Source organism: Fonsecaea multimorphosa, assembly GCF_000836435.1.
Source record: "Fonsecaea multimorphosa CBS 102226 unplaced genomic scaffold supercont1.17, whole genome shotgun sequence".
NCBI classification, from domain to species: Eukaryota; Fungi; Ascomycota; class Eurotiomycetes; order Chaetothyriales; family Herpotrichiellaceae; genus Fonsecaea; species Fonsecaea multimorphosa.
In genome coordinates, this window is record NW_015971651.1 from 1 (window position 1) to 16,950 (window position 16,950).

Below are 16,950 nucleotides of genomic sequence, written 5' to 3' on the forward strand. Positions count from 1 at the left end.
GGCAGGTCAACTGGCCCGGGTAGGGTTTGCTTCGACCGGTCGACCCTGACGGGATCTGACCAGTTGACCGACGCGGAGACGGCCGGCGAACTCCACTTGAGCCAGTTGACCCTGCGAGCGGTAGTCGACCAGTTGACCCCTTATCGACTTGGGTGCTGGTGCCGATCGCATCTCGGCCGGTTGACCCCCCCCCGTTAGTTTCGACCAGTTGACCCTTTGCCGACCAGTTGACCCCTCAGCTAGCTCGGCCAGTTGACCCCTTGTTGATTTCGACCAGTTGACCTCTGGGGACGCGGGTCGATCCGCGGAGAAGAGACCTGACCAGTTGACCCCTCGCTGACTCGGACCAGTTGACCTCTGGGAACCCGCCCCGCCCCTCCGGCCGATGGAGAGTCGCAGGTAAATTATAGCAGAAACTGAGGAGCTAAATTAGAGAGCGTCTTTGTTTCCGATACATCTCATCTATAGAAGAGGGATATTTCCTATCGTTATATAAACCTACTGTATTGGGGAGAGTCGTGCTGAGAGCTGGGGTTTCGCCAAGGCCAGGTCTTAGGCTGTATAGGTGTATAGAATAGGTTCAGGCGCTGTGATTGGCTGGCGCACATAGGCGTGCTGGAATACTTCTTCCTCTTTGTTAGTGCTAGCAGGCCAGTTGGCGAGGATAGGTCGTAGAATGGTTGATTGTCTAGCTCTGTGGAAGTGCCGAAGGCACTTATCTATCTATGCTTAACTAAGGTAGGTGTACACCCAGGGTTCTGGGTTCACCACGTGACTAGGTCACGTGGCCAGGGGCACGTGCCTACGGCACAGTGCCCATGGAGAATCCACAACACTCCCGGGGTTCTTCCTTTTGAAGATGCGGCCTTGCATTAAACCATTGCCCTCCAGCTAAACCCATTGGCTGTTCTAGCGATTTGATTGTGATCAGGTAGCGATGTTAGGCGTCGCCAGCAGATGGATATTCTAGAAGTGAGTAAAGGTAATTGGCGCACTAGCAGTTGAATACTCCAGCAATGAGTAGTAAGAAAAACAAAAGAGACGGTGGTCTCTCCGTTATACGGAGCCTGATTACGGCAAGTGACTACGCTACCGCTTTTTTGATGATTTTTGTTTTTATGTTTGTTTTTGTTTTTGTGTGTTATATTTATGGATAGGTCGTCGGGATGTTATATTTGTGCTTTCTATATCCTTCTCTCCTTAGCCTCTGGATAATCTATCTTAATCCGATTCGTCTATATATTCGATGAGGTATGATGCTAGCGCTCCCTATGGCTATGGCTCAGCTATCGGGAGTCGGTGGCGCCGTAGTTACTATTTATCTTCCGTTTCTTGGGCTTCCCGGTCGTTATCTGTCACGGCGCCAGCACAGCACAAAGTGTTACAGCACTGATAACATGAATACGAACTCGAAGAGAGTCTATCTGAGAGTTGGCCAGCCTGCGACGAGGTAATGGTCGCAGGCAGCGCGCGAAATAGTCACGTGCCAACTAGGTCTTGGCGGAACCGTGACAGGTGCTGAAGTCGGTTGTCACGTAGCTCATACATCTCTGCCAGTGCCCAAATACCATTGTACTCTGAGTCTCTGCCGGAGGAGAGACGCAAAAGGTTCTGGAGTTTTGATTTCTCTGTGGAAATCGTCGATACTTCAGTTCAGTCCGAACTGCGTGTCCTACAACAAGAATGCAGCTGCTAGGCTTTTCATCAAAGTGGTCCACTTGTCGGCTTTCTTGGAGGCCAGATCAACAACATCTGTACCGTTCCAATCCATTCTCGGATATTCTCAAGTTTCCTACCTTTTGATTACTGACATGTCTATTGGAGGTCATTTCTCGTTTGACCTACTCGTAATGCAGATTCCGGGTGAGCTTGATCAGTCCGCTTGACCGCTTCGTGACCATGCACGCTGCTTCGTCAGTATTCGTAGCTATTGCCAATGGCTCATGCCGAACTTCGGACAGGCGTCACCTTCCCGAATGAATCCACAGCTGTCTGTGGTGCATCTTGAGTTCTGCCAAGACTTCGATTTGCCAAGCCCCGAACCATTGCGGATCCCCCAAATCATTTAAAAACCCTGCTCTGCTCTGCTCTGTGAGCGAAGCTACTCTTCTTTCCTTTCCTCAGCTCTCTTTGCCAACTGGCTTAGATCAAGTGTAGTATCTGTTCTTTTCAGTTTAATCTCTGAAATGTCACTACGGTGACAAACATTGATTAAATTTATTTTTGCACCTCGCTTGGGTCTCTCTGTGCTTGCACAGAGGTCTCTTGCACCGTGTCCGAGGCCTTACACTGCCGTCTTGTGACGCGAACAACCCCCCTTTTCATCACCGTCTATTGCCTTGTGCAAGACTTTGGAGAAGAGCCAAAATGTGGGACCTTTCGGTGTGAGAAAAACTAGCTGGAATGATATAGTGAGCAGCTCAAGGACCGTGCGGCAAATTGCTTACAATATTCTAGCTCGCCTGAAACGAAACCCACAGATTCTTGCTCGCGATAGCCCTATTCGTGGTCAACAAACCCGCAGTAGAGAATTAATCCAGCTTCTGTGCCTTTACAGGACTTTCCTCATCGTACCATCTGGTCGTCAAATCTGACGATCGCGGAAAGGCCTCAGAGCAGTCACCAATAGTTGTTTCTGGTGTGGCAAACTTATTTTCCAGCCAGTGTGGCAGTCGAGGCCAGCGGCTGGTAGCGCTCCGACTCACTTCCCCAGGTCAATCACAACCTCCTTCTCGAAGACCACCCTAGGTGGTATGACAGCCAGCGTTCTGTAAAGGCACGATGTCTGGCGACACGGCCATGACTAACAGCGCGGCCGCGGCTCCGTTGCCCAACGTCGACCCCGCCATCTTTAGCTCCCTTCAAGCGAAAATAGACGAAGAAACTGGGATCCGCGACGAGCTCAAGAACATTGTCGAAACTCTCTCGAAGCAAGGCAGAGTTACGCAGTCGATCCTCTCTCGCATCCACAACACGCCTACCGCGGACCTTGAAGAATCGGTCCTCGCACCGTGTTCCGAATCCCTCAAACAACAGGCGGCCACGGTGAAAGAACTGGCGCAGGCTGCCTCAAAGTATCCCTTCTACAAATGGAACTCAATGTGGCAGCGAGAGGTACAGAATGTTGTCAGCAACATACAAATGTGTGAGTGGCTCAAGAGTGGGAATCTGGTGACACTGGAAGAAGTCGGACAGAGACTTGAAGGTATATGTGAACCCTGCGTATCCCCTTCAACAAACTTGCTGATTACCACTGTAGTGCCGGTAGATGTCAAAGGCGAAGACACCTTCCACATTACGATCGAAGACTACCTACTGGCCCTGACCAATATGATCGAAGAGCTTGCCCGTCTTGCGCCCAACGCGGTGACTCTCGCCGACAACGCTCGCCCTTTGCAAATCTCAAAGTTCACCAAAGATGTCCACGCAGGGTTTCAGCTCCTGAACCTAAAGAATGATGCACTCCGGCGAAGAGTAGATGCGCTCAAATACAGTGTTAAGAAGGTGGAAGATGTGGTATATGATTTGAGTCTCAGAGGCTTGATTCCGAAACACTGAGGACATTGCATCATCATGGGATATAGGATACCAAACGGCGCACGCATAAACTCTCACGGTGGCAAGGCGATGCGAGGAGTACATGTTTCCTCTTGGGCACTGCGATTCTGCGGGTGTGATGTGGCGTTGTCATCAGCGGAGCCACGGTGTTCACAGTACACATCATGCACCCATTGCTGGATTTGCTGTAAGGTGAAGGAACTTGAATGAATACTATGAAAGGGCCAAGCACAACTTTGTAGGAAGGGTGTTTCAACAGAACAGAAGCACAGCACAGCGTCGAGCTCTTTGGGCGGTAGACAACGATGTTGCTTTTTTGAGCTTAGGAGTCTTGAACCTATCCTGACCATTTAAACGGCGTTCAATGTTGACCATCGAAGACGCAGACTAGATCCCCATGGACGATGAATAATGTTCTCCCTTCTATATGATTTTCATGCCATCGGATTCCCTGTTTTTGATGACAGTTCAAAGTCCCTTTTCCACTGACCATCCGTCGACCATATGCTGATATCAGTCATTGGAGGTTGATCTGGCTTGGTGACCTTATGGACGAGGCGGCTCGGTTGCCTTCTTGTACTCCTCCCCATCTGTTCTGACGCTGCTGTCGGCTGTTGCCGGTTCTCTCAAACCAGATGCTGAGCCCGTGCCCAATTTTACGTTCACGCCCCCACTGCCAACATTCACAGTGCGTTGGTCTGCTGATTGGAGATCTGCGCTTGCTCCGCCAACGGGCTGATCTGGGAGAGGGAGATTCGCCTTGACGCGATCGATTTGTTCCTGCTTGGATTCCTGTTCGGAGAGGAGTTGCTATAGTGGCAGGTCAGCAATCCGACAGAAGTAAGTCAAAGCGGATATACTGGGTATGTCAAAGGTGCGAACCCTTACCTTCAGTGCAGATGTGTCCGAATCCTTGGGTGTCTGGCCACCATGGAATTTCGACTCCTTCGACTCTATCTTGCGGACGTCCTCGCCAGTTACGTGGAAAGTTTCCTCGGACATTGTTCCTCCGTGTGTTTCTGAGTATTGAAGCTATGCCTGACTGTGTGTTGTTTGGAGAGGGCGAGATCTTAAATTTGGTGTGATTTGAGATGCTTTGACTTGTGAGCAGGAAGCAAGCAAAAGCTCGGGAGTCAGCCTGGGTCTTTTATTCGACTGCTGTAGCATTGTGGACTCTTAAGACGTCACTCATGGAAGACCAATGATGGCACGGTGATCTGCCTGCCACATTTCCATTCTGCAACTGATCTCGAAACTTCGCACGAGACCCATGGAAAACTGCAGTCTCGCACAGTATACGTCATCGCCTAGAGAAGTTTAGTGCCGATAAGTGCCTGTAAGGGAAAACATCACCGACCCAATCAGGTTGGTGATGTGCCTGGGCTGAAAGAAAGGTGACAGAAGAGATGCGCATTTTCGCTTGGGTTATCACCGCAAAGTTCACGGTTTACTGCGAACAATTCGTCTGTATGAACCTTCCTGGCAGGACACTGCCCCGGGACGTGAGTTATTTGTGTTGGTATTGAGGCACTTGGAGCAAGATATAGTCCTTTGCGGCGAAGGACGAGGAGGTGGAAACATCTCCAACATCATTGAATAATGAGGCTGAGGCTGCATCCTTGATAAAGACATTGTTTAGGCTGGTGAGCGATCTCAGGTCCGAGCACGGGATCCTAGTTCAAACTCAAGATCGTCGATGCAGAACTCCCAGTCTTCCATCCTAATGTTTTCGAACTGGAAATCAGCCCACACCTCGAGCCGCGTCAAACCCTCCCATGTTCTCCCAGTGAACTTCTCGACTCGAATATGAAGGACGTCATGAAAGCCGGCGGGAAAAGCGACACTCCAGGACAGAGTATCCTCTGCTTTTCTCCCACGGAAACCTTGAAGGTTGATCGTCACAGACCCGACCGGCATGTCAAGCGGCTTTATTTTGAGTGCGTGGACACTGAAGGATTCCGATGAAGTGTAGGGGCAGATAGAGGGCCGTTCTCCTGGTGTGGCTCTGTAGCCTCCTTGATCATCCAACGTATCGGGATTTGCAGCTCCGTACAATGCATTTGGCTTTGAGACAGCACAGTTCAGGTCATAGGAGGAAATGACGCCGTCCAACCTGGGATGTGATGGTTTGAAGGCATAGAAGTCGTTGAACACTAGTCCCTTATATGGTCGAGCTATGTTGCCGAAACCACCAGGCGTCTCAATCTCATCGAACTGCAACAACGTCAATCGTCACCCAACACAAATTAATGTTTGAGAATGGTTCACAAACATCTAGTATTTGGTATCCCCCTTCGAGCACCGTCTGCTCGGTTTTAGCAGAAACGGTATTGAAGCAGAAGGCTAGAACGAAGCATATCAGAACCACACAATGCAATCGCAGCATGCTCTGGTAAATGGGCTGCCTTGAATTTGACAAACATATCACCACGATCATGGCGAAGGTGCTGATCAAATCACTGAAATAGAGGTGCATAAGTGCCGTGACAAGGAAGGAAACGTAGTAGAAAGCCCGATACCCAAACATTCTGCTCGGTCAATCCCTCGACGGCTGAGATATCAAGAAACGTCTCAATCTCTCCCTTGCCGTCCGCAGAACCGCATTCGTGTTTACAAAAAGACATCGCGTCACTCAATGACAGGCCACGCGGCAAAGACTGCTTTAAGCTCATTAAGGAAAACAAAGAGGAACCTCGTCGACGACTTTAAGGAGTTGTGGGTTGAACTTGGAACTTGATTCGATAACCGCAGCGCACGTCATTTAGGTTTTTCGCCTCGCAAGACTCCCGCCCTGCCCTTTCTGAGGCTCCGACAATTTTCCACCATACCACACGAAACAACCGGACTGCTAGTCTGATAATTTGGCGGCCGTTCAGGCCGGGGAAATCGCCCTCTTCTTCCTTTCTTCTGCCAGAATCCGCTTGAGAGTGCCTCCCCACGATGCCCCGAGATCCACTTATCGGGCTCGTGGGAAAACCATCCTCTGGCAAGTCGACGACTTTGAACAGGTATATCTCACCTACCAGCGCTTCAATCTCGACTTACAAGCCCCTCACAGCTTGACAGACGCTAGCTCTAAAGTCGGTCAGTGCGCGATGATTCTTCCCGACCAAGGAAGAGGACCAGGCTGATGATCCCTGCGCAGGCAACTTCCCGTAAGAGAGACACCCTCACCTCAGCCCGACCCGCGCCTGGACTAAATCTGTGTGATATCAGGTTCACAACGATCGACCCTCAAAGAGCCGTCGGATATCTCCAAGTCGATTGTGCCTGCAAGCGACATGGCCTTACGGAGAGGTGCCGGCCGAATTACGGTTCCTGCGTGGATGGCAAGAGATCGGTGCCGATAGAACTGCTCGACGTGGCCGGGCTGGTCCCCGGCGCACACGAAGGCAGAGGTCTCGGTAACAAGTTTCTGGACGACTTACGCCACGCGGATGCCCTTATACATGTGGTCGATGTCAGCGGCACAACGGATGCCGATGGGAAAGCCACCCGAGGCTACGACCCGAGTGTGGACATCGAATGGCTACGTGGCGAGATCGTTCGTTGGATCCAGGGGAACTTGATGGAGAAATGGGGAAGTATCAAGAGACGGCATCTTGCAGTCAAGGCATCACCGGTAGAAACCCTCCAAGCACAGTTCTCAGGCTACGGCAGCACCAGCGCCGTTGTCGCCCGGTGTTTGGACAAATTACAGATGAAACAACCTCTCGAGGAATGGAACGATGAGACAATTCTCAAAGTCGTCAATGCCTTCACGGATGAGAAATTCCCTACCGTCCTTGCCCTGAATAAAATCGACCACCCGGATGCGGATCGAAACATTGCCAAGATTGCAAAGCAACAGCCGGCGGATCGGATCGTTCTGTGCAGCGCAATCTCGGAGGTCTTCCTCCGTCGGCTGGCGAAGCAAGGCTACATCAAATACAAAGAAGGCGCAGACTACCTCGACACCCGTGAAGATTTGATTGAGCAGGGGGATCCCAGCGGTGGAGGACTGAAGGAGATGGATGATAAGTTAAAACAGCGGATAGAGAATCTCAAGGATATGGTGCTCTATCGTTTCGGAAGTACTGGCGTGGTGCAAGTCTTGACTCGGGCAGCAGCAATGCTAGGTCTCGTGCCAGTATTCCCCGTTAAGAACATCCACACATACGGGTCGGGAACATCTGGGTCCACGGCTGTCTTCAGAGACTGCGTGCTGGTGAAGAAAGGCAGCACGGTGGCGGACGTGGCACGAAAAGTCATGGGGGATGCGCCCATCGCATTCGTGGAGGGCGACGGCGGAAGGAGAATCGCGGAAGACTCGATAGTAGAGGTTGGGAGGAATGATATTTTGTCTTTCCATGTCGGGCGGTGATCCCTATACCCTTGATACACCCTTGATATGCGGCAAAGTCCAGAGCTAGAAAGCCCGGAGGGCAAACCAACCTCATCAATCAGACCCATTGTTCCAATCCATGTAATTCACATAAACGCCATAACAAATGCCACCTCAATGGCCATCCCATCATGGTTTTCGTAGATTCAGTGTGTTTTCTGCCCAAGTTATCAGCCAAGCCGATCCCTTGTGCAACTCCGTGTGCGCTACGGTAGAATTCATTACTTACTGATCCTCTCTCGTCGTTCATCCCAATGACTGGCTCTGGTGCCTTTGGATGATCTTCCTTTGCCTTCTTGTTATTTGATCTCTCATCTTTGCGAGAAATAGCGTCACTGCCTTCCTTCATTTCCTCATGATCCCTCATCCCTTGTTGTGAAGTTTCTGCTTGGACGTCATCAGCAGGACGTTTGACAGCGTGGTCACGACCGTGCCGACCGCCCCAGCCAGGGAGGCTATCTTGAGCGGCTTGGCTAGTTTTGCTGTCGGTGGAAGAGGGCTGAGAGTGTTGATTGGAGTCGTGGAGGGGCCTGCAGGTTGACAGAAGGCGGGTATGTCGTTGTAAGCCGACGTGAGGAAGTGAACGGGATTTCGGGCAGGCCAGCAGGAGACGATGCATCTTCAATTCAGCAAAGCAACGGGTGTATAGAGGTTGGGCACAATCTTTCTTGACGATATGGTTTTGAGAAAGCAGGAGTCCGTGAGCGGCTTAGGCAGAGAAGAAATATCCTGGTTACTTGCGCAGTTTGTTCCTGCACTTATTTCACATGTAAAAGTGATCCCTACTCTTAAGGGTCATAGCCCAGCAATATCTGACCAGTGTTTGGATACATGGCACTCTGGTCCGCTCATCTCATCGATGTCGAAATAATGACGACATCAGGTGGCAGACATGCCACCAATGCCTCCGGCCTCTAAAACGGCAGAAATTGGCTCCCGGCCAATCTACTTGGCATCACTGACGCTTCGTAACAGAGAAATTCAATGCATTGAGGGCCACCGTGCCTCGCAGTTCTGCTTGACGAGGAGAATGTGGTGCTGGCCAGCAGGAGTTGATACAAGCATCCTTTCTGCCGAAGTATCTGTGTGTCTGACCGATGTGATTGTTAAATGTCGATCTCACTGCATACATGCACGAAGATGAATCTGCCCTCGATTGGTCGCTTTGGTGCAAATGTCCTGTCAGACCGTCGTGGCCCTCGCTGTGCCTCGGGTTACGTGCGGTTCGCATTCAATGACCGAGCACGTCGGTTCACTGCAGCATCATTAAACCGTGAACAATGTTGCTCAGTCCTGTCCCCAGATGAGAACATTGTCAAGCGACAAATAAGCGCGTCTATGGTTTTACGCACTTTGTGAGTTTCGATTGCCTCCCCACAAATCCGCGAGCAAACCACCACGGTTGCGCTTTACTGAGGAATTTGTTGTCCGAGGTGCCCGGGATGGCGAGGCTGGCAACGTGGGGAGATGAATCCGCTTTTGCGGGGTCCGCGGTGCACAGTGTGCCTCGGTTCGTGCAAGTTTTATTGCCGAGTGCTGTTCATTAAGAACACTGCTTCACCATCGTTGGTTGTGGTTCCAGCTGCTGACATAGGGATGGTCTGACAAACATGGCTTCGCAATTGCGGTACGATAATCAAGTCGCTATTATCACTGGGGCAGGCAATGGCCTGGGAAAGCAGTATGCCAAATTTCTCGCTGCACGCGGCGCAAAGGTCGTGGTCAACGATCTAGGCGGCACTTTCAATGGCAAGGATGCTGGTGGCAGAGGCGACTCCAAGGTCGCGGATATTGTGGTCAAGGAGATCAGGGATGCCGGTGGCATTGCTGTGGCCAACTATGATCCCGTCCAGAACGGCGACAAGATCGTGAAGACAGCAATCGACGCTTTCGGGAGAGTTGACATCCTCATCAACAACGCCGGCATCCTCCGCGACATCACACTTAGAAACATGAAGACTGAGGACTGGGATAGCATTATGGATGTCCATGTCCATGGCGCTTTCAAGACAGCTCGGGCGGCCTGGCCCTATATGCGGAAGCAGAAGTACGGCCGAATCATCAACACATCATCGTCATCTGGTCTGTTCGGAAACTTTGGACAGAGCAATTATGCGGCAGCAAAGATGGCTCTCGTCGGCCTCAGTGAGACATTGGCCAAAGAAGGGGCCAAATACAATATCACCTGCAATGTGCTTGCTCCCGGTGCAGCCAGCAGACTAACGCAGACAGTCTGGACCCAAGACATGATGGAAGTCATGAAGCCCGATTGGGTCGTACCACTCGTGGGTGTTCTGGTCAATGAAAAGTGTCATGAGAGTGGAAGTATCTTCGAGGCCGCAGCGGGCCATTATAGCAAGATTCGGTGGGAGCGCAGCAAAGGATTCCTCGCACGCCCGGAAGATTTGACCGCGGACGTGGTGCTTCAGAACTGGGAGAAAATCGTGGATTGGGCAGGTGCAGAACATCCGAAGGAGCCCGCAAAAATTTTGCAATTCCTTGACGAGGCTAAAAGCTTGCCCAAGACCAGCACGTCAGCCAGCAATCGGGTCAGCTTTCAAGGCAGAGTGGTCTTGGTGACTGGTGCCGGTGCCGGACTGGGCAGAGCATATAGCATTCATTTTGCTCAACTGGGCGCAAAGGTTGCAGTCAACGATGTCAAGGATGCCGAGAAGGTCGCCAATGAAATCAAGTCCTTCGGAGGCGAAGCAATTGCGATACCGTTGTCCGTCGAGGATGGGGGAGCCATAGTGCGAAAGGTGGTCGATGCCTATGGCCGGATCGATGTCGTGGTCAACAATGCCGGAATCTTAGGAGACAAGGCCTTCGCCAATATGACAGATGAGCAGTGGTATTCGGTCATGAACATTCACTTGAGGGGTACATACCTCGTCACCAGAGCCGCATTCCCGATTATGCTGAAGCAAAGATACGGACGTATCATCAATATCACTAGCACGAGCGGCATTTATGGTAATTTTGGACAGGCCAATTATGCAGCAGCGGTAAGTTTCTCCCACCTTATCATGAGAGCCTAGCAAATAACCATGGCATAGAAATGCGGCATCGTCGGATTCACAAAGACCATTGCTCGAGAAGGAGCCAAGTACAATGTCGTGGTCAATTCACTAGCTCCCACGGCAGGGACGAACATGACTCGAACAGTTTGGCCTGAGAAGGATGTCGAAGCCGTCAAACCCGAATACGTAGCACCTGTTGTTGCTGCTCTGTGCAGCGAGAAGCCTCCAGCGACAGGACAGCTCTTTGAATCTGGCTGCGGCTGGATCGGAGCCACTCGTTGGCAGAGAGCCAGAGGCGTCGATTTTGACCACGAAAAAGGTGTACCAAGCGTGGAACAGCTTGCGGAAGTATGTCAATACTGATGGATGGACTCGATGTAAAAGTCACTGACCGAATCTTTAGGCATTCTCGGAGATCTGCAACTTCGACAATGGGAAAGCAGATAATCCGGATACTCCGCAGGACGGAAGCAAGTACACTATGGGCAACGTGCTGAAGAATCCCAAGATTGTAAGGCGCAAAAGCATTCAGAGTCTGAGTGATGCTAGATACTGACGATATCCCAGGCTGCAGCATTGTCTCAAGAAAACCGCGCCAATCGCAAATACATTGCAAAAATCCAAGAAGCCATTTCAATGAAGCCTATCCCAGCAACCTATACCTATGACGACCGAGAGGTTATTCTGTACAACCTTTCCATGGGCGCGCACCGCACCGACCTCGACCTTGTCTACGAGGGCTCTCCGAACTTCCAGGTCCTTCCCACGTTCGGTATTGTGCCCACATATTCCGCGACCACGCCCTGGAACGTGAAGGACATCGTTCCCAACTACGATCAACGTATGCTCCTTCACGGCGAGCAATATTTGGAGATCAAACAGTTCCCCATTCCAACATCAGGCACACTCAAGACTGAAACAAGTTTGGTCGAGGTCGTCGACAAAGGAAATGCTGCCCTTGTGAGGAGGGGTGCTACCACGTTTGACAGCGCAGGCAAACCCGTCTTCTACAATGAGAGTGTATCCTTCATTCGAGGAGCTGGCAACTTCGGTGGTCAGCGCAAACCTGCTGATCGCGGCGCCGCCACAGCTATGAATCCCGCCCCATCTCGCACGCCGGACAAGGTGGTCGAGGAAAAGACTTCGGACGATCTTGCAGCGCTTTATCGCCTGTTGGGTGACCGCAACCCGCTCCACATTGACCCGAAATTCTCCGCCGCGGGTGGCTTCAAAGACCCCATTCTTCATGGCCTAGCGACGTTTGGAATCACCGGAAAACATGTATTCCAGGCCTACGGACCCTTCAAAAACATCAAGGTGAGATTCAGCGGCACAGTTCTGCCGGGACAAACAATTGTGACGGAGATGTGGAAGGAAGGAGGAAAGATCGTTTATCAAGCCAAAGTCAAGGAGACGGGAAAACCTTGCATCAGCAACGCAGCAGTAGAACTGTTGCAGGGAAGCTCAAAATTGTAATGGATGGTCGGTGCTGTAGTAACTTGATGTGTCCCAGGGTTATAATCAAAGGCTCTGAAGTGAGATACAGCCAACATCACTGCTCCGACCTGAGACCACTTTTCTCTCCATGCGCAGCATTGGCAGGATCTCTAGATCAAAGGTTTGGCTTTGGCTTACGTGCAATATACCTGGATACTATCACCCACGTCATTCCACCGAGACGATCAGTCATGAATGGCTCTGTCTGGTTTGTTCCAAAACTAAACCTCGTCACGATACGCCTTCCATACCCAGGTCGAACCTTTAGAATTCGCGCAAAGGGATGTGGCTGTCGAGACGAGCCAATGGGGGTACCAATCCCTCGTTGAGGCGCAATGGACGGATGGAAAAGCGGCCAAACGTTCGTTGGTTGGAAGATAGGGGAGGTAACATCATTTACCGAAGACTATCATGGTCCCTGAGCCATGGTATATCTGTAAAGCCTGCAAGCATAGATCTTAGGGCCGCTCTCCCACCTTTCCAGATGCGGCACTGGGGAATTGATGCTAGGCTCAAACGGGCAGGCCGGCCAACGACACTCTTCCCATTCATGAGCTATGCGGCGGGTCCACGCGAGACTCCGAAGTCAGAATAGCGATAGACCCTTCGAGACAAAGGTCCTGGAGAGGGATCTGCATACAGCCAATAGTCGAATGGACCGGCAGGTTATCTCGTGCATCAGGCAGGAAACGGGCACACAGTCTCAAGAGGATAACGGCAACAACAAACATACCTAGGGGGCATTCTCACAAAAACCCCAAGCTCAGCCTGAACCGAATGCCAGAATCGAGGAAGCAATACTTATATAGTTATTTCAACTGTATGACTATAAACACGGTCACCGATTTTTTCAACCTTGAACACGCCAAACACGAGCTTAGGGCACGTCTGCGACTGCCTGCTGCGTATACCGCCCGTTCCATTGCACCTCTTCACTTTTGGTATCATCGTTCACAAGTTCCTACATATTTCCGGGTCTCAGCCGGCCCCCCAGTTCCAAACACAATCAGGGTATATACCGTAGTCCATCATCACATGATTCTCGTCACTGTACAGCCTTTTCAAACAGCTCCCGCCCCAAAAGAGAACGATCGGCCTTTTCTTCAGAAGCCAATCGTTGCTTACAATCAACCAACCCACACTGGTGCGCGCAGAAGGTCAAGCTTCCACTTCATGAAATTCAAATTCATCGTCCACTGGGATAGTGATACCTCGATAAGTCTCCGGAAGCTCCAGGCCGTCGCCTGTGACCGTTGAGCCGTTGTGACTCCCAGCAGTGCTGAAGAGGAAGTCATCACCGCTTGTCAACGATTCCTCGGAAAAGCTGAGTAGGCTTTGAGGTACGGGTGCTTTTGTTGCAAGGTCCATACCTGAGAGGTGCCACACATCTGGAGTCCATTCATTGCTGGGTATCTGATAGAGCGAATGGCTACCGGCTTGTAGGTCCTGGTAAATCGCCGGGTTGTTGTGGTCGAAACCGTCCAGAAGAGTTTCCCAGCCAGAATCGGGAAGAGTAGGTGTTGGCTGTTTCCTTGGAGGCAGCATCGTGCTCGACGATGTCCTGGTTTGCGAATCACCAAACTCATCGCCAAGCGGTAGATAGTCTAAATTAATGGTCGGGGTGCCCAGGGCTCCAGACGCGGAGACTTGACGGGGCGAGGAAGTGGCCACTGGCAATATCGGCGCTGATCGGGTGGAGGAAAGGCTAACAGTGCTAGCTGCTCGATTGGCTGGGCTGAGGGAAGTCGGAACCGTCTGGGGCACAGTCGCACGTCGGCCTGGGTCTTCGGGCTTCCCTTTGTTGCTGAATGAGGACCATCGTGAGGCAATGGCTTGTAGCTGCTTCCGAGTAGATTTTGACTTGGACTCGGCAGGAGCTGGCATTGTAGAGTTGGGTCTCTGAGCGCTAGGAGTGATCTGTTCTGTACTTTGCACTGAAGCTGGTCGTGTTTCTAGTGCAATGAAACATGCCGCAATTTTCTGGAATTCGACTGCAGCTGGCGCATTCTCAGAATGTAGCATGCCAACGAGCATCGTCAGCGACTTCTGGTTGTCTTTAGCAAGCTTGCTGTCATCTTCCAAATCGAGCGACTGCCAAAGTATCGCCAATCCTGAGTTCAGCAATAGATCGGCCTTGTTCAGTGGGAATGTATAATTCATGCGGCGCTCTAAAAGAAGATCAAGGATCTGAAGGACGTGTTTGCCTGCGGCGGCCAAAACGATGCCGGCAGCCGAGGACGCGCTCCCGGAAGCGTGACAGAGTAGCGGTCGGTGTATCAAACTTCTTGTATAGAAGTAGGCAAGGGACTATGAGAGAATTAGAATTCCGTGCAACGCGTCCCAAGGGCGACATCATACCAATAGCGGCGATCTGCACCCTATCAAATTCGTCGCAGGTTTGTCATTGCAGAATCGCAAGCGAAGGTGCTCGGGTAGTTCCTCTGACCATTGATCAAGCTCGTCAGAGAGCGCGTGGAGTTTGGTCAATGATAGTTGATAGCTAGCTTTGGCGGGATACAGAGTGTCCAAAGCTTTAGACAGGACTCTGGAGACGCGGAACAAAGCAAGTGCGCTCGAAATCTTTGTCAATTCACCAGGAAGGGTAGGAGAGAAGCCTTGAGTGCTGAGGTTCTCATCATCGACATCGGCTGGGTATTCTGTGGTTATGTCACTATCTCGCAAAAGCACTGGAGTGCCAGTGGCAGCGGATATGAACCTGAATGAAGCAGTCAGTTTTATGAGGCAAACTCAACGGATTTGCGAAGATATTGGAAGTCGAGATGTGCGAGATGTTGGATGCTTACTTGTCGAGAACATATTGGCACCAGAACACCTTCTTTCTCGTCTCAGCCTCGAGAGGTGATAAGCTCTGGTACTTGTGTCCTTGATGGAGCTCTAGCTCGTGGCACATCGTGATTGCGATGCCGCGATGCCGCGCAAGATGAGTGTAGTCGGCACGCAGCATGTAACAGATCTGAGCTAGTACGTGGCATTGGAGTGTTGGTAAAGAAGCATTCGAGGACGTCGAGTAGAGAGCCTTGCGCCATTGTGCCTCGTAAGACGGAGTACTCTTCTTCGGGGTCGAAATGTTGGAAAGGGCCGCAATCTCAAAGATTAGGAATAGTTGGGCGTATGCTTGCTTGTTACTCTGCCAGTTGCCTGATTCAGGATTGGCGAGATACTGTTCATAGACGCGGAGGAACGTTGGTCGATGCAGAATTGGCAACAATGGCTGCCATTCCTGAAAGAATAGATCTGTAGACATTAGTATAGTGCCCGCAATAGGAAGTGAGATGTGATGGACATACTTATATATTGGTCAGAATGAATCCTGGGGGGCACTTTGGGGCCTGGGACCGTGGATCGACGAATGGGCTGAATAGCTTTCTGAAGGCCCGACGAGGAGACGGCAGTGGTTTGTCGGCCAGCTTCTTGGACTTTTTGATCAAACGCCTCGATGAAGGAAGGCGTAGTTGAGGAACCAGTCGAGGTGGCCTTGGGCTGCACGGGTGCAGGGATTTCAACGTGCAGCACTTCTTCCCTTGCCGACTCAACTTCGGCCTTTACCTGTGCTGCATGTGAAGGCGACAAAGAAGCCGAACATTTTCGAGACGGAGGTGAGAAACTGTGAATGCGAGAGAGCATGTCGATCTTCTCGTCCTTCTCGTCCAACAGCTCCTTGAGCTCTCTAACCTCAGCCTCGAGGCCACGAACGCGATCTTCCAATGATTCTGTGTAACCTCTGGGAAAAGCCCTGCGACTCAGCTTGTCGCTAGTCTTGCACTCGAAGCCGACATTGGCACATTGAGTACAGCATGGTCTTACACCGTCACACCGGATCTTCTTACTTCTGCACCTATCACAAGCTTGCGCAATCCTGCTCTGCGTGCTGCTCCCCACTCGTATCATCTTCATCGGCAAGATGCCAGGCATGGTGGCAGGCTATGCTAGGTCTGTGACTGACGTCCCAACTCTGGCAGCCGCATATAAAGTACAGTATACCAGGTAGTTCGTTCCGCAAGGTGGGGAATAGGACAGGTCGTCTTCAAGTAGATGGTTGAGCAAGAGGTCCAGAGGTCTCAAGAATGTGAGGATCAGATGCAGGAGACGGAAAAGCACAGGGGCAAGCGAGAGATTATGACAACATGTCCACCCCGCGACAGAAAAGAGCAGTTGAAAGTGTGTTCGAGATGGCTCAGGGCGAGGACAACGGCAATTGGGTAAATTTGTGTCGGATGAGGGACGGCCTGGGTCGACCAAGCTGCAAGGAGGGTAGGATCTGGCACCCTGGGTATCTGAGGGTAAGGGTGGTCTGAACGGACGTTTTCTTTTCGTGTTCGTGTGTTGCTAAAGCGAAGTCGTCGACTCGTCGTGTCTGGATGGGGAGAAGGAATTCGTTCCGACGCGGCCAAAACATGGGCCAGTGTGTGTGTGGATGGCTTGGGGACTAGACTGGGGATGCATATCGGGGCATGGAGCGAGGAAAGAACA

The 16,950-nt window shown here is 51.4% G+C and overlaps 6 protein-coding genes across 6 annotated transcripts; 3 read left to right on the forward strand and 3 right to left on the reverse strand.

Moving 5' to 3' along the window:
* Nucleotides 1-2,781: 2,781 nt before the first annotated feature.
* Z520_07910 (uncharacterized protein) lies at nt 2,782-3,558 on the forward strand (the record flags this gene model as incomplete). Its single annotated transcript, XM_016778407.1, has 2 exons — nt 2,782-3,205; nt 3,260-3,558. The coding sequence occupies 2 exons, from the start codon at nt 2,782-2,784 to the stop codon at nt 3,556-3,558; spliced, it is 723 nt and encodes a 240-aa protein (XP_016630255.1).
* A 546-nt stretch (nt 3,559-4,104) lies between these two features.
* Z520_07911 (uncharacterized protein) lies at nt 4,105-4,560 on the reverse strand (the record flags this gene model as incomplete). Its single annotated transcript, XM_016778408.1, has 2 exons — nt 4,105-4,368; nt 4,447-4,560. 2 exons carry the CDS (start codon nt 4,558-4,560, stop codon nt 4,105-4,107), a joined length of 378 nt encoding a protein of 125 aa, XP_016630256.1.
* Nucleotides 4,561-5,211: 651 nt separating this feature from the next.
* Nucleotides 5,212-6,085, reverse strand: Z520_07912 (uncharacterized protein; the record flags this gene model as incomplete). Its single annotated transcript, XM_016778409.1, has 2 exons — nt 5,212-5,772; nt 5,987-6,085. The coding sequence occupies 2 exons, from the start codon at nt 6,083-6,085 to the stop codon at nt 5,212-5,214; spliced, it is 660 nt and encodes a 219-aa protein (XP_016630257.1).
* Nucleotides 6,086-6,688: 603 nt separating this feature from the next.
* Z520_07913 (uncharacterized protein) lies at nt 6,689-7,921 on the forward strand (the record flags this gene model as incomplete). Its single annotated transcript, XM_016778410.1, has 1 exon — nt 6,689-7,921. The coding sequence occupies one exon, from the start codon at nt 6,689-6,691 to the stop codon at nt 7,919-7,921; it is 1,233 nt and encodes a 410-aa protein (XP_016630258.1).
* Nucleotides 7,922-9,552: 1,631 nt separating this feature from the next.
* Z520_07914 (uncharacterized protein) lies at nt 9,553-12,438 on the forward strand (the record flags this gene model as incomplete). Its single annotated transcript, XM_016778411.1, has 4 exons — nt 9,553-10,947; nt 10,999-11,310; nt 11,366-11,473; nt 11,530-12,438. The coding sequence occupies 4 exons, from the start codon at nt 9,553-9,555 to the stop codon at nt 12,436-12,438; spliced, it is 2,724 nt and encodes a 907-aa protein (XP_016630259.1).
* A 1,179-nt stretch (nt 12,439-13,617) lies between these two features.
* On the reverse strand, nt 13,618-16,392 carry Z520_07915 (uncharacterized protein; the record flags this gene model as incomplete). The annotated part of the gene is made up of 4 exons (XM_016778412.1): nt 13,618-14,766; nt 14,818-15,175; nt 15,264-15,714; nt 15,768-16,392. 4 exons carry the CDS (start codon nt 16,390-16,392, stop codon nt 13,618-13,620), a joined length of 2,583 nt encoding a protein of 860 aa, XP_016630260.1.
* Nucleotides 16,393-16,950: the final 558 nt, after the last annotated feature.